This window comes from Eptesicus fuscus, chromosome 15 (assembly GCF_027574615.1).
Source record: "Eptesicus fuscus isolate TK198812 chromosome 15, DD_ASM_mEF_20220401, whole genome shotgun sequence".
NCBI classification, from domain to species: domain Eukaryota; kingdom Metazoa; phylum Chordata; class Mammalia; order Chiroptera; family Vespertilionidae; genus Eptesicus; species Eptesicus fuscus.
Window position 1 is genome coordinate 75,985,150 of NC_072487.1, and position 16,405 is coordinate 76,001,554.

The 16,405-nt window shown below is 64.0% G+C and overlaps 1 protein-coding gene across 1 annotated transcript; it reads right to left on the reverse strand.

The window, feature by feature from the left end:
• Positions 1-1,297: 1,297 nt before the first annotated feature.
• On the reverse strand, positions 1,298-13,166 carry FAM78A (family with sequence similarity 78 member A). Its single transcript, XM_008152508.3, has 2 exons — positions 12,251-13,166; positions 1,298-1,927 (listed from the first exon to the last, which is right to left on the reverse strand). Exons 1-2 carry the CDS (start codon positions 12,571-12,573, stop codon positions 1,399-1,401), a joined length of 852 nt encoding a protein of 283 aa, XP_008150730.1. The 5' UTR covers positions 12,574-13,166; the 3' UTR covers positions 1,298-1,398.
• Between the last annotated feature and the right edge of the window lie 3,239 nt (positions 13,167-16,405).

Below are 16,405 nucleotides of genomic sequence, written 5' to 3' on the forward strand. Positions count from 1 at the left end.
CCTACAAGTGGCTCATGTGCAGAAATGGATCGTTTTTCTCATCGGATGGTTTTCTGTGCTTGATTATTACTAGTTTGGATGCGGGGCCTGGGTGACTAGCTGTGGGCTTGGCAAGCTTGGAGGAAGGGGGCTTCAGCTCCCGCAAGCAGCCTTCAAGGCAGACATCGCGGAGGAAGCTTGGTGTCACTGGGGACCGAGTCCTGGGACTCCCGGCGCCCAGGACGCCAGGGCGGGTGGCCCTCAAAGGCCGGCAGTGTCCCCGTCCAGCCTGCACCGCGCCCGATGCCGCTCAACCCTGGGCCCCGTTTACTTCCCAGGACAGGCTGCCGGGGACCCAGGAAGCCTCGTGCTCCCTCCGAGGCCGCCCCCCTCCAGCGCTGTGTGTTCCACGTCCCCTGAGAAGGAGCCTGGAGGGAAAGGTGCGCCTTTCCTCGGACCCGCCACCTAGAGCTGAGCCTGGGCCCACGGGGCTGGCCCCCGGCATTTGGGACCAGCGTGGATGGGAAGGGAAAGGCTCACTGCGTGAGATGGGGGGGCAGCCCCCCGGCGATGGTGCCGGGCACAGAGGGCGGAAATGCCCGGGGCTCCACCTGCAACTCCCAGGAGCCTCCCTCTCCACGACCCCGAGCAAGGCAAGGCTGCAGGGAAGGGAGGCGAGGGCGGGCCTGGCAGAGCCACCTGGACCGGGGACGGGGGAGGGGGGGGCTCCGTAGGCAGCTTCTGTCTGTGGTTGTGTTTCTGCTGAAACACAAGAATAAGCCGCTGGTTTGAGGCCGGGGTCCCTGCCCCTGTGCCAAGATGCCCGGGAGGGGCTCAGGGAGTCTCTCTCCTCCGGACCCAACCCCCCCCCCAGCCCCCGGCAGGAGATGGGAAGTCCAGCAGAAGAGAGATCCTGCTTTAGATCTGTTTCGGTGTTTTTCCTTTAAATTCAGCTTAAGGCAAAAGTTTGGCAAAGCAAGTCTACATAAGGCCGCGTGAGGGAGGGCAAGGGGGGAGGGGGGCGCGTGGGAGGGCCCGGCACCCACGGGTCAGTAAGCGCGGGCCTGTCACTCATCAGCTCCCCCTCCTCCCGCCCGAACCTCCTAGAGAGGCGTCTAAAAAAAAAGGACTGGAAGCAGTTGTGTGGGGGCGTCTGTTGCAAGTGAATGAAATGGTGAGGAAAGGAAACCCCAGTGACGGGAGGGCGCACCTGGGGTTCACCCTAATCTGTCCCGCTGGTCTCCCCCTCCCGCAGGCAGCGGCTCCATCCGAGAGGGCAGAGGCCATCCGGGCATGCGCACAGTGAGACCCCGCGGGACAAGGTAGAATGGTTGTATTTTGCCGGATGACGGGCGTCCTCGTGGGGCGTCGGAGCGGTCTCATCGTCGGAGTCGGAGCGGGCAGGCGCCCGGCCGGCTGCTACCGGTGCTTGGGCGGGATCACCACCAGCGGCTGCCCGTACTTGGGCCGCCACATGAGGACCTGAGCGTCGTTGGCATTGGGCTTGACCAGGGCGCTGGGCGGGATGGGCTCGTTCCTGCTCAGGATCTTGGGCTGGTCCTGCGCGATGGGCTCCCGCAGGCGGGCGCGCTGGCCCAGGGGCCGGCTGGGGTTCACCTCGATGCTGAGCTGCATGCGCCAGTGCAGCGTCTGCAGGATGATCATGTCGTTGGTCGAGGTGTTGGTGGCCACCAGCCACGTGGTGAAGCTCTGGTCCCGGTAGATGTTGGTCAGCCTGGCCACGTTGCTCTCGCTGACGGGCACGGCCCACGTGACGCTGGGGTAGAAGTTGTCGTTCATGCTGATGATGAACTTGGAGTCCCTCTTGGTGGGGCCCACGATGGTGCAGGTCTCCGTGGTGTTGCCGTACCAGGGGTAGTTCACCCCGTCCGAGTCACTGATGGCCTCGATCTTGCCCTCCAGAAGGTCCGGGAGCTCCCAGCTGGACCTGAGGGTGGGAAGGCAGTTTGCTCAGCCAGCCGCCACAGGCCCCTGCCGCCCCCTGCCCGGGGGCTCACCTCCCGGGGGCCAGACAGGAAAGAGACATCCGACATCGTGGCAGTGAGCAGGGGCTCCCCCAACATCACTCCCCCTCAAAACCCACCCCGTTCTCTTGCATCGTCTCAAACCGGTCTCCCCCCTGAAACCCCTGCCGTCCCGCTGGCTCCCAGCTGGGCTTCGGGAAGCCCTGGCCGCCCAGCCCGAGGGGATGGGGAACCGGAAGGAGCCCTGCGCTGTGCCAGCTGCTGTTGGGGCGGCCACGTGGGACCGTGGCTGAGGCGAAGGCCATAGGCACCGAGAGGCTGGGCCATTTAGCACCGGGGGGTGGGGCGGGGGGGGCGGCACAGACACGCAGGCTGCCCGCCCCTCTGCTCCATGACCTTCTGCTTTCAAGGCCACACTTCAGAGCCCAGTGGCCACGGGGTCAGCACATCCGAGATGAATCCTGGCCCCTCACTGACCAGTGCGTGACCTGGGGCAACGCCTGCCCTGAGCTTCAGTGCCCTCACCCGTGAAGGGGGAGCTTCGGGCCTCGGGTGTAGGAACCAGCACCCCAGGGCCCTCTGCTTAGGGGCTGGCCTCCCACCTCCGCGTCTCTCTCCCTCCGCCCCCCCCCCTTCCTTTCTGCTCATGCCTGCCGAGAAGAGGAAGCGCCATGCTGCCGGCTGGCCCATCCCTGGAGCGTAGAATCAAGAACGCCTAACCAGCCGCCTCAGTGCACTCAGTCCGCGCTGGGCCGGCTTGGGGTGCACCATGCTTGGCTGCAGAGCGGCCCCCACTGGGCTTTCGCTGCTAGAGGCCTAGGGGCTCAGCCTTCCTGGGGCGGGAGCAGGCAGCGGGGTGCCCAGAGCCCAGACTCTGGAACCCCACAGGCCTTCCTGTAAGTCTCAGCTGCCCCCTCCCTGGTGGGAGACCCCGTGCAGACACATGTCCCTGCTGGGGTCACTGAGGAAGACAAGAATGTGCCAGCCCAGGGCAGAGCACCAGGTAAATGCCCGTAGTTGGTCGCTGCTGGCACCACTGCCGTCACTATTGTTGCTATAACAACGCTCAGCCCGTCCGAGCTGCTCCGAGGACACAGCAGTGTCTGGGAGCCCCCCATGGAGACCCATCAGCAATCACGTGCCCCGCTGCACAGGTGAGGAGGGCGCTGCCAGGCCGGGCTTTTCCCAAGGTGACCGGGCTAAGCGATGGCACTCGGACCCGGGCAGCCTGGCGTGGTCCAGGGCTGGTTCCGCCTGGGCCCGTGATGCCAGCTCAGGAGGCTTGGCACGCAGAGTGCTGCACGCCCGCACTCGCCACAGGTGCCCTCGGGACCCCTGCTTTGCTCACTGCGGCAGCATTCGCGGCAGCCCAGGGGCGGGGACGCCAGTGCCCAGGGGCGGGTGATGGACAAGCGTGTCCACCCCCTCGATGGGGCATCATTCCGCCTGAAAAGGGGGGACATTCTGGCGCTGCTACAACACGGACGTGCCCTGAGGACGCGATGCTGTGGAGTAAGCAGACACAGGACAGACGCGGGGATTCCACACCCACGGGCCCCGGAGAGGTCCGTTCACAGGGACAGGAAGCAGAATGCTCACCAGGGCCGAGGGCTCGTGTTTCATGGGGACAGCGTCCCCGTTGGGGTGAAAGTGCTGGAGATGAGCGCGTGGCCATGAGCGTGTGCTCAATGCCCCTGAACTTAACCATGGCCCAAATGGAACTTTGATGTATATCGGATCACAATAAAAAAAAAATGCGTTCCTCTATGGAAATACATCATGTAGTGTTAGCAGTTAGCAACGTTGGGGACACGTAGGAGGAATGATTGCCCACGTGATTTTGCTAACTTCTTTTTCCTTCTGTTTTCTGTTTATTTTATGGAAAGTCACCTGCCTGGGTAGCCATCTCCTGCCCAGGGCCTTGAGTGCATCTCTCAGAGGGAACCTGGGCAGCAGCTCAAACCACCTCACGTTTCTCAAGTGCCCACCGGCCCCCCACCCCGATCTCGCCGCTCTGCTCTCCCAGACCCGCCCGCTGCAGAGGCTGCTGCGAAGGCACCCGCTCCGTCCGCTCACGGCAGCCACGTTTGCTGGCAACAACGTTTTAGAAGGCGGAAAGCAAACTTGCAAAAGGAACTTGGCGCTTCCTTGGCCCCTTTCACTTCCTGAGAGCTGGCTGGTTTGGGGAGTGGGGGCTTCCCAATACCACGACGGCTTCTCTCTCTCTGCCTCGGACCCCGGATTCCAAGATGCCTTTCCTCCCCGAGCCCCGAAGGCTCCAGCCCCCGCTCAGTCAGACAGGTGACGGTCCTCATGAGCTGGCAGACAGCCGCGTCTCGTGGGCTGTTACTCAGAACCAGGGCCAAGGGCATCTGTTTTCAAGTCATCGCCAGCGGCATGGCCTGGACCTGGTCCCGTGGCCGGTGTGCCCACGAGGAGGTGGCAGGGAGGGAGGTTAAGGGCACGGCTTCTGGGGACCACAGGCCAGCCCTGGATCCAGGCTCAGTCCGGCTCGGATCAAGTCACAAATCTCTGAGTTCGGGGTCACCATCGGTCAACTGTGGGTAGCCCCGCCCACCTTGCAAGGTCTGGGGGCGACGGCATGCGTTGATGTACATTACCTGGTGCCCAGTAAACAGCGGCACGTGGAAACTTCGGGGACGGCCGGAGGGAGGTGTCAGCACTTAGCTCTGCCGGCCCTGATCTGACCTCACTGGTTTCAGACTCCGCGTGCTCTGCGAGGAGTGGATTCCACGCAGCGGGGCCGCCTCTGAGATTTCCTGTTGGTTCTGGAATGACCTTGGACGTCGAGGCCGACCTTCAGTGCTTTGCCCACAGGGCGGAGTGGGGGCTCGGACCCCGGCCCTGCACACACTGAGCAATACAGTGTCTGACTCGCAGATGCCACCAAAAGGGGTAAGTACCGTAAGCCGGGCTCCCCGCGCCGTGCCTGCGCACAAGCGCGCAAGCGACCCATCGGCTTGGAGGTGGGGGCCTTGGAATACGTGGGAACACGCCTGTTCCTGCCCCAGGCCCACGGCCTCGGTCCGCCTGCCCCACCACCTTCTCTCCAGACCCCAGCTGTGCTGGGTCCTCGTAGGTGTAGGAAGGCAAAGGGCCGCAGGGAGTCCAGGCTTGGCGCCAGACCTCACACGCCTTCTGGGCCCCCCGGTATCACGTCAGAATGGGACCCCTCAGCTTCCCTCAACACCCAGCTCCGTCTGCAGTCCCCACCAGCACCCCCTCAACGAGAGTTCGCACAGACCCGTCACTGACGCTGGCCACAAGCTGGGAGAGAAATGGACGGGGTGCCGCCCTGGTCCACAGAGATGGTGGGGGGCCCCGTGCCCTCCAGCCCCCACCATCCCTGACTCTCCCTCCTGCCTTGAGACGGTCCCCCTTCTCCCTGACCTCACCCCAGCCAGCACCCCTCTTCCCCCCTCCCCCCGCCCAGGCCTCCCAGCCTCGCCCCTGGAGAAGCCTGAGAGATCTTTTAAAAACACAGTAATCGCACCGTCCCTCCCTCCAACCCTGTCAAACCTGCCATGACTCCCCATGACCCTTAAAGCCGATATCATTGAAGCCCAGGTCCCATGCACACACGTGTGTGCGCACAAAACACACACACACACACACACACACACACTCTCTCACACACTTTCCCTCCCCAGGCTGCAGACCCTCTAACCATTCTCAGTTCCTCTAACGGGCCCCGCCCCACAGGGCCTGTGCCTGGAACAGCGCCTGCCCGGCCTCCCCGGCCTCCTGGGTGGTGCTCCTGGCTCAGCTCTGGAGTCCCCAAGGGAAGCCCACCCGCGCCCTCCCACCAGGCCGATGCCACTCGGTGCTCCTGCTGCTGCTTCCTGGCACATCGGCGGGGGATTAACTAACCATGCGGTCCTTGTTGAGGATCTCGGGAGGGCAGGGCCGGACCTCAGGATTTAGGCTGGTGCTGGACCAGTGCCTGTGGGCAGGGCCGGAGCCCACGGGCCCCTCACCCGAGGCTGCGCTGCTGGCGCGCCCCTTACCTGAGCGCTGTGGCTGGCAGTGCCAGTCCCAACGGGGCGTCCCCACAGCAGCAGCACATCGGCCAGCTGCGTACGGGGCACCCTACGCACGTTCTCCCGTCCTCGGCCTGGGCCGGGGTTGCGGGGCGCCTTTCACAGGGGACGCCTGGAGATGTCAGAGGCCTGGCCCAAGGTCACATAACCAGGGAGACGCTGGACCAGGACCCACAGCCTGAGCTACTGGCCTCCAATGGGCCCTCGCTCCACACACGCACACATACAGGCACACAGAGACATACAGAAACATAGACACACAGAGACGTGCACACACACAATCACATGTATACACACACGCGCACATATGTGTGCGCGCACACAGCTCTGAGCAGCACGCCTGACTGAGAATGTGCGTCTGAAGGGGTTGCAGTAGGACCGTCCCTGGAGCTGGAGAAGCGGTTGAGGCTGCTGAGGGCCACAGGGCTGGGACGGTCACCCTGTGGCTCCGGGCCCAGCCCCCCAGCCCAGCGCCCCCGTCCCAGCAGGCCCCTCAGCAGAGGGCGAAGGAAGCCAGGGAGGCCGAGGCCCCGGGTGTGCGGGGGAGGTCCTCCTGGCGCCACGGGGCACACCCCTGGCTCCCTCAGACGGAGCCAGGCAGGGTGGTGAGCCTGGGCCTGGGCTCTCCCAGGCATGGATGGCCTGATGCACCCCTGGGGGCCCCGCCCCGTGGGTGTGGGCGGGGCTCTCTGACTGCGGGCCCAGCCTCCTAGGCCTCAGCATGGAGCCACTTCCTGTCTCTTCACTGGGCTCCTGTGCACACACTCCTGTATCTTCCTTCAAATCAAGCACTTTTTAAAAAACTCAACTAAACTTACTTTTCCTAAGAAATACCTTTGAAATAACAAATATGCTAAATACATATAGATATATGTTTTCTAATAGATATTAAAATACATGTGTTGTTTAAATTCAAGTGACACTAAGCTGACACTAGCCCCACGGCGCCCACTGGGCCTGAGAACCAGCCACAGGGGAGGCCCGAGGCCGCGGGCCCGGTCCGCCTGGTCCGCCGGCTGGTTTCCGGGCCCTGGCTCGGCCCAGCGGGCACCCAGGGACGATCTGGCCTCGTCCTCAAGAAAACAGTTTTGACAATTCGCAAAAAGTTCAAATCCTGCAAATTTTTGCAAATTTACAGAAACTGAGGCCCCAAAGCCCCCCCGAAGCCAGAGTGGGATCCCGGTTTCCTGACTTCTGCCCCAGGCGGGTGGGCACCCACCAGGCCGGACCCCCACCAAGCGGGTCACCCGGCGCCTGCTCTCTGGGGAGGGGCTGCGGTGTCCCCCTCTTCCCACCTGCCCTGGGTCCCCCAAACACCAGCCCCACGCTGCCCTGCGCCCCTCTCCACCCAGGCCACGCGGCCCTGGGCCTAACAGGAAGGGACAGACCAGTTCTTAGTCGTGAAAGCTGTGTTTTTTTTAGCGCCAGCCGCAGAGACGTGCACAAAGCGAGAAACGAAAGCGTCTCTTCCGCGCTGCCCTCCCTCCCGGAGGCAGGTTACCGGCTGGTAAACATCCTTCTAGACCTTTCCCTCACACACACGCCGTATACGTTCCCATTGTCACGACGTCTTTCTAATGAAAATGGCTTCCTATGTCTTTACAGCTAATTTCCAGTGCCACCTAGAATCTGATCCCTTTCCCTCGTGGCAGCCACCACAGCCCTTTCTGGTCCTTTTCATTTTACCCAGATCCGACCCGCAAAAACACGGACGTGTGTTTCATTTATTTCCCTGACTGTGGCCCTGCCTTCGCGCACGTCCCCAAGAACAGCCAGCCTTTGTCGGGGGCACCCGGAGGTGAGCCTTGGGGTGATCCCTTGGCTTGGGCCGGTCGGGGGGAGTTCTCTCTGGCCGGGCAGTCCCCCGCCACTTCCTCCCACCCCCAAGCCTGGAAACGAGGACTTCCCTCTCCCACCCACTCCGCCCGCCCTCCGCCAGGCCCAGCAGCTGGGGGAGGCCGCCTTCCGGTCGCAGAGAGGAAGCCGCATCCCCGATTGTTGTGTGCGGGGCCCTGGCTCAGGCCCGGCTGCAGGAAGAGGCCATGTGGTCGGCGGCCGTTCCGCCAGCCTGGCCCAGACCCGCTGGAGCAGCCGGCTTCCTCGGGCAGTGGCTTCAGGCCTCGGGCTGGGTCCTCCTCCTCCATGAGGCCCTTGGGAAGTAACGGAGAGGACAGGGAGCCGGCCCCTCTGCACACTCGCCCTCCAGCACCCCAACCCCAGGCCGCAGCCCCTCCAACCTGCCCGGCCTTCCGGCCAGCTCACCCCGGGGCAGCCCATGCCACTCCATCTGCCGCCTGGAAAGACCCTCACCCGTCTCATGGTCCAGGGCGCTCACACTGTGGACGGGTGCGTGAAACCCAACCCCAGAGGAGGCAGCCCCGGCGACAACACAATATAGCCATCTTTATGCTGACGCCGGCGGCGCTGCTCATTAATAATTAACCCGCAGCAGTTATGACATTGACAGCTACCCGGGATCCCGCCTTCAGATGCACCAGGCGCTGTGCTAGGTTCTCGCGATGCCTCCCCTCACGTAACCCTCACCACCCCTGCACGAGGGAAGGACTGTGCTCCCACTTCATGGATGGGAACAGTGAGGCTCAGAGAGGTTGAGAGACTGGCCCAGGGTTCCAGCACCAGTGAAGGGCGGAGCTGGGGCCCACACCCTGCTGCTCTCCTCCCCCCCGCTCCCCCCAGGTCTGCCCTCTGGCAGAACCCAGAGCCAGAAACGAACCAGCCCTTGGCCTTGGCCCTGAGCCAGATTCCTGTGGGGGCTCCAGAGAGGGGCAAACTGGGGACAACGTGAAGCGTCTCCCACGCGGGCGAGAAACTGTGACTTGTCACTCAGAAGGCGGTGCCAGCTGCCAGGTGGCGGTTGAGGAATTGCGGAGGACGGGGCTGTGGAGGCAGGTGTCTCCAACAGTTTTGGGGGGTTGGGGGGGACGGGGGAGGGGAGTGTGGCTTTGAAAGTAATGTGGGTTGGACCCAGAACCATAAAGCATCCTCTCAAGCTGGCCCGGAGAAGCTCACCATCGTACGGCTGGCTGTGGGAGTCACATTATTGTCCCCCTTGAAATATTTCAGACCCAGAATGTCATTCTACAAAGCTCCCCTGGATTAGAGGTTAATCTCACGCAGGGATAATGGTTGGGGGTATTAACAGGTTTTGGTTAAGTATCTGGAATTAATGTTTTGAGTACAAGCCCATTTGTAAAGGACGGAAGCGCTAACCTTTGCCACCTGTGCCCGCCACTGCAGCCCCGTGCGTGGGTCTCATTTGAATGATTCAAACCGTCTGGGTCTCGTCCGGTGGTTCTCAACCAGCAGTGGCTTCCACCCCCCCAGGGACAGCGGCAGTGTCTGAGACACTTCTGGTTGTCACAACAGGGTTTTGGGGGGCTGCTGGCATCGAGCGGGTGGAGACCAGGGGCTCTGGCCCACGTCCTACGATGCACAGCACGGCCTCTGGTCCGGCGAAGCCAGGGGGCAGCTCTGGGCAGCGGGAGGTCCCTGGTCAGTCCCGCCGGCTCCGCCCTCCTCACTCCCATGTCACGGGGCTTGAAGACATGAGGAGTCGTTGGGGTCAGGGAGATGGAGGGGAAGGGTGATTGCGTCTCACTCACACTCAGGCCTCCTCTGAGCCAGCCCTTCCCGTTCCCAGCGGCACCGGCTCAGAACAGCCGCGCTGCTCGGTGATTCTTACGATTTTGTTGGTTAATATTAAGTCGGGCAGCTTCCAACTCGTCACCTGCCCCTGTCCCCACGAATCCTCACAGCAGCCGATGACAGCGCCGACGCTCCGGGGTGACTGCCCAAGGCCCGGCATCACCACTGGTCAGTCATTCCGACCCCAGGGTCTGAGCCCACGAGGGACACGACCCCCCAGGGAGCCTCAAACTCTGCCCTCCCTCTGGGCTGGGCCCCTCCACCCGGGATCAGGAGCCCAGGAGGATGGGACGCCGACACAGAGGGCCCTGAGCCAACAGCGGTGTCCCAGGCAGGGGACGGGCCCGGGGAAGCAGGTAGACAGCCAGGCAGCCGGCCGTCGGCCCCTGGGAAACGCCAGTCGCTCGTGACTATTTCACAATTTGTAGAAGTCAGGGAGCGGCCCAGTGTGAAAGAGGAAGGCCGGGCAGGGAGAGCACGCAGGACAAGAGGCGCTTATGTCGGTCGGCATTCTGAAGCTTCAGCCACGGTTCTCAACTCATTACAGATGCGGTCGCTGCCTCCCCGTCAGAAAAGCACCCAGTTCCATCACAGCAATCACGTTAACGGCGAGAGCCGCTCGCACTGAGTATTGTGCCGTGGGCTCGGCGTGGTGCCGACTGCTTGACACACGTCTCCCATCGTTCTCGCAAGAAGCCGTGGCGCAAGGGCTAGGACGCCCCCGTTTGCAGAGGAAGAAACCAACGGTCAGGGTGGCTCAGGACACCCTGGAAAGCGGCGGAGCCTGGACCGCCGCCCGGGGCTGCGTGACTGCAGTTGAGGTGTGCCCTGGGCTCCCCCACCCAGGAGGCAAGGACTGGCACAGACAGAGAAAGGTCGCCTCGGGTCTCCTGGCTCGGGCCTGCCTCCAGCCAGTGCCTGGACGTCGCCAGAGCCACCGCACAGAGGGCAAGGCCTCGAGGACTGGAAACCCTGTGCACAGATGGGAAGGCTGAGGCTCCGAGCCAGGCCCGTGCCCTCCCACCGCACATCACATCCATCTCATCCCATCACATCCCTTTCTCCCTCCTGGCACCCGTACCCGCCAAGCGCTGAAGGGCCCCCTGCCTCCCCGACCCCAGGGCCTCGCCTGAGGCCCGGGAACCCTTTCCGTCCTGCCAGTTGTCCCGGATGCCTTGCAAAGCCCCAGAAGGCTTTGAGCTTACGGCTTCTTAGGAAAGATTCACACCCAACAGCTGAGACTGATGTTCCCCTTCGGAATGGGAAGTCAGCCCCCAGCCGGGATTAAGGGCCGCGTTCGGGAATTAAAGGGCTTGGGCATGGACACAGGCAGGTGGAGGCGCGGTGAGTGTCCATGGAGGTGGGTCGCGCACGCACCTCCTCGGGCGATCGCGGTCACACCCTCGTTTTAAGTTTTACTGTGACCCCCGTTCCCCTCATAACTCAGTCAGTGGTGGAGCAGCCGTGACATTTGGTGCCCCCCCAGCCCCATGCCCTCCTTACCCCCCTCTAATCTCAGGCGGCCCAGGATGTTCCCAAACAGCGCAAAGCCCTGCGCCTGGGGCGTCTCTCGTCCTCACTGCAGACCCGGGTGCTGCACAGAATGGACGCTGAGAGAGGGGCTGCGGGCGAGTGGCCCCCGTGCCCCGACACAGCTATTGGCACCGCCTGCCTGAGGCTGGCTCTTCAGGGGAAGTCCACCACTGCTCTTCCACACCCAGGATGGCCACCCTGGGATCAGGGAACATTCCAGAAAAGCAGCCCAGGCCCAGGGTCCTGCACTGAGATGTACGTTATCCTGGAGGCCAGGCTGGGGAGAGGCCAGAGGGCTCTGAGCCTGAGACTGATGTCCACTGAAGTGGCCTCCGTCTTGGAGAGAAACAGTGCGACCCCCGAAGCAAACCTGGTCTCTGAACCCGGCCGTCCTCTCAAACACCACGGGGAACAGTGACGCACGCCCCCCCAAAAAAAAAAACAAAACTGAGGGGCAGCTGAAGACCCCGGAGGCCAGTTCCGCCCCAGCACAGGGCTCTGGGCAGACAACAGGCGGCTCCCGGGCACCCAGGTCCTTCCCTGAGCGTCGGCCACGTGGGCTGCAGGGCCGGAGCCGGGGCCCAGCGTGGCCTCTGCTGGTCCAGACAGCACGCCGCTTTGTCAAAGAGGCGCCTGATGGGATTTCCTCTGCTTTTGATTGATTGGTTGATTTTAAAGAGAGAGAGGAAGGAAGAGAGAGAGAGAAATCAATTGGTTCCAATTATTTATGCATTCACTGGTTGCGGGAATCAAACCCACAACCTTGGCGTATCAGGACGACTCTCTAACCCCTGAGCTACCCAGCCAGGGCTCCTCTGCTTTCTCGGCAACCTCGGGGACAGGGGGAAAGGAGGTCCTAGAGCCATGAGCCCAATCTGAGTCAACACGCAAACCCTCTAGGGGGTCACATGGCCATGGAGGACTCGGCGGCCACTTCCGGACATGCCTAAAGCTCCCCTCTGCCCCAGACCATCAAGCTCCACACCCCAAGCAGCCCCCCAAAGCCTGCTCCTGGACAGTACTCACATGCCCTGCTCCCCGTACTGGTTGTAGAACTCCATGTGGCTGCACGCCTGGATCCAGCCGACCACCCAGGTCTCCTTCCTGGGGATGGGCGGCATGACCACCTGGGCCGAGGCCCGGAAGTGGGGTGTCCGGTAGCGGAGCACCACGCTGGAGGACTCGTCGATGCTGGTGGGGACGGGGTCGATCGAGGCTTTCACATCAATCACCGTGATTCCTTCCCGGAAGATTCTGGCTTTGCCCCCGATGCTCTGGATACAGCCCATGGCACACAGCACCGCTCTGATCTCCAGGGAAGGCCAGCAGTCCCAGAGGAAACTGGGCATTGAAAGGACGGAGGCCGCGGGACCCAGTGCAAACTCGTCTCCTTCAGCTCTCGGGACCGATATCCATAGGATAGAGCACTGACTCAGTGGGCAGGGGGCGCGCGCATGTCACACCTCAGGCCTGTTTATAAATAAAGGCTTTGCTGCATCTCAAGGGTCCCGGGTTCTTCTGCTCGCAGTGGACAAAAATCACCGATACTCTTTGGGTTAAAAAAAGGGAAGTTTGGATATTAGTGGATAATCATGTTGCTCAGACAGCCAGCCCTTCCGGGCCTCCGCGCGGGGAACGCAGCTCCGAGTCGCTCCCTGAAGGCTTGGGGGAGAAGGCGAGGCGGGGACACATCAATGAGGCGGCTCGCCCCGTCCGCCCGGCGCGGCGGCCGCCACCCTCGCCGCAGGAGCCCGACTTCCTGCCCTCTGCCTTCCGCACGCGCTCGGGACACTCGCCCGGCCTCTCGCCCAACGGGGCCGAATCAATGGGAGGGCAGCTTCTGTTCAGTCGCCGGAGGTCCCGGCTCCCTCGGGGGCGAGCGCCGACCCGCGGCTTCCTGGAGGCGAGCGCCGGGCTCCGGCCGCCCGCGAGGTCCCCGCGGAGCGCGGCGCGGCGCGGGTCCTGGCCGGCGCCCACGGGAGGCGCGAGCCGACGCCCCCACGCGGGCGCGCCGCTGTCCCTCGTCGCTGTGGCCGCCCGCCGTTCGTCCGGGGCTCCCGGGCCGCGCCGGAGCCGCCGCCTCGCTCGCCGCCGCCTCCCAGGACCTGGTGGGAAGTGGAAGGGACAGGGCGTCAGCGCCCGCCTCGAAGTTGAGCCTAACTTTGCCGCGGGGGGCGCGCGGGGCAACGACGCGTGTGCACGGGGCGCGGGCTCGGAGCTGACAGCGCAGCTCTGGGCGGTCTCCCCGGAGGAGGCGCCCCCCCGCCGCCCGCCCCGTCAGTGGCAGCCGCACGACCGCGCGCTCCAGCGAATAATCGCCGCCCGTGACATCTCCGCTGACACCATCCCGGCCCGCGGACGGGGCGGGGGGAGGGGGCAGGCCAGCACCGCAGTGGGCCGCGTGGACTTGCCGGCCCTGGCACCGCGCCCGCCGCCTCGCCGCCCGCTCCCCCTCCCCAGCCAGTCCCTCCGGCCCCTGAGGGCGCGGGGCCACCCCCGCAGGCCGGTCTGACCGGGCGCGCGCCCCTTCCCGGGCCGGGATCCCCCGATCCTTGGAGGGCACAGTGCCCTAGCCCCGCCGCATCGGTCCCCCCTCGTCAGCCGCGCCTGGCCCCGAGTCCCCGCGCGTGGGGCACACTCGCAGCCGCGGGGGAACTCAGACGCGCACGCCCCGACCCGGGCGGCGCCGGCGACTCACCTGCCCCTCGGGCCAATCCGCGAGCCCCGGCCGCCGCCCTCCGGCCGCCCCTGACCCCGCCGCGGGCACGTCCTCCGGGCGCCCCTACCCCCTGCCCCGGGCAGTGTCCTTTGGCGCTACTGGGGTCCGGGGCTGGCGTGGGCGCCCCTGGCCCCCACGTCCTCCTATCTCGGGGGTCCTGGGGGGCGAGGGGGCGGAGGGCTGAGGCTCGGGGCGCTCTCGCCCCCACCCCGCGCGCCTCCCTTATTTTATGATCATCGTGAGCCTGCAGTCGCCACTCAGCCCCGCCGCCGCGCCGCACCGCCCGGCGCGCCCCGCGCTGCCTCGCTCCGCTGCAGCATCGGAAAGGCAACCAGGTCAAACTTTGCAGAAACTCAGCCCCTGCGCCGGCCGGGCCCCGCGTCCGCCTGCAGCCGCCGGCGGGAGCGCCGCGCACACTGGCACCGCCGCCTGCTCGCCGGCCCCGCGGGGATGCAGGTCCGCAGGCGGCGGCGGCGAGCGCCGCCTCCTCCTCGCCGCCCGCCCTGCTCTCCACCCTCGCGCCCCACACGCCTCCCGCCTTCCCCCTGGTAATCCTCTCCCCCTCTCCCGCCTCTCTCCCCCTCTGCGGCTGCTAGGAGAGCTGAGCCTCTCCTTGCATGAACGACATTTCCTTTTTGGCAAGCCCGGGGAATTGTGGGTAGTGTAGTTCGGCTTGTGTCTAGGGTCCTGGTAGCTGCTCCCAATGCCCTTTGAACTCGCAGGCTTTGGGGGCTCAGGGCACACAGAAAAGAGTCGCGCTGCCCTGGTATTCCTGGCGGCTGGTTGGAGACAGGGCCGGGGCTGTGGGAGGCTCCAGGCTGGGCAGGTCGAGGTGGATACGGCTAGGGAAAGGGTCCCTGTGTCCCTCCCTCTGTGCTGGGCCTCTGGGCACCTGACAGGCGGTCAGGCCTGTTGGACCCCAACTGTGACAGGTGCTGTACCCCATCAGCATCGGTGCAGGAGACCTCTTCTGTGCATTTCCCAGAGCTGGGAGCCTGGGAGACTTGCCAGGCGTCTCAGCTGAGACTGGGGCCTGGTGGTCTGGGGACAGAGGTTCAAAAGGCCGTTTGAACCTGGACGTGGGGAGGGGGGGGGGGAGAGCGTTGGGGACAGCTGTGATCCTCTCTAAGCACCCTCACACCAGTAGCCTCACCCTCACCTTGCAGCCACCCTGGTTTGTGACATCGGAAAACCTTGCAGCCACATTAGAGCTGTTTCCGCCCCCAACGACTCTGACTCCCAAAGGCACCCGAGCCAGGCCCAGGGCAGGCGGTTCTGCCATTCCCGGTGAGTGCCAGTGAGGGCAGGGGCCAGAGGGGTGGGACTCCCGCCACGTTGAGGTCTCTTTGATGAATGATCAGCCAGGCGGAGTGGTCCATCAAATAGCAGCAGCAGCTCAGGCCACAGGAAGTGTCTAGCTATACCCAGCTGCACCCGGCTCTCACCTGCTCACTGCCATGGGCCCTCCCCCAGCCTAGCGAGGGGTGGGCCCTCTGCAGTTCAGCTCATCCCGCCGCTGAGACCAAGGCAGGTGTCTCTCAGGACCTGCTTCCTGCCGGAGGGCAGCACCCCGACAGCAGAGGTCTCCTAAGGGCTGTGTACATTTCCGTTTCCCGGAAGAAGCTTCCCTGGCTGCCCGACCCACAGCAGCCTCTCCGTGCCCTGCACTCGTGGCCTCCACAGAACATTCTACCCCAGGGACTCCGTACAGCCATCCACGCCTCCTTTGTCATCGCATCATTATTAGGCTGTTTAGTTTACATATATTAGCCTTTGGGGTATCCATCTCATCTCCCACACCATCGGCCCCAGGGCCTGGAGCAGAGCACACCTCACTAGCCAGGACGCCCCTCATGGCAGGGACTGTCCTGGTGACAAAGATGTGAGTGCGCTGTGAACACGTGCTGAGCTGCACGTCTTCCTGGGTTGACATAAGAAGGACAGAGGCCGGGGCCCTGACCTGCTCACTAAGGGGTCAGGGCCCCGAAGGTGATTTTCTGGGGACCCGTCCCTTGGATGCCCGTTGGAAGAGATGTTACTCCCTGTGGCCCTGGTCTCGGCCTGGGCTTGTGATGATAATGACAAAGTCCCCACTGTGTGTTAGGTGCTGCCTGATCGAGCATTGTCTCCTGATTCCTTCACCTTGACCCCAGGAGGTGGGCTGGACAGACAGACAGACCTAGGGGGTCAGGGGACAGGGGCATTTTCCAGTCTGAATTCCCACCCAGATCTGGCCAAGCCTAAAGCCCGCTCATCCCCTCCTCCCGGCGCCACCTCCGCCCCTCTGAGCCAGGAAGGAACTGAGTCTGGAAAGCTTTGTCTCTGAGAGTCGCACGGGAAGAGAGCGAGGACAAAATCAAAGACCCCTTGGCCTGGGCCCCAGAGCCTCCCCTTTCTCATCGCCCATTAGAGCTCTGCAGGGAGATGGCCCAGGGGGTGTCCGTGGGCCCGTCGGCCTGGCT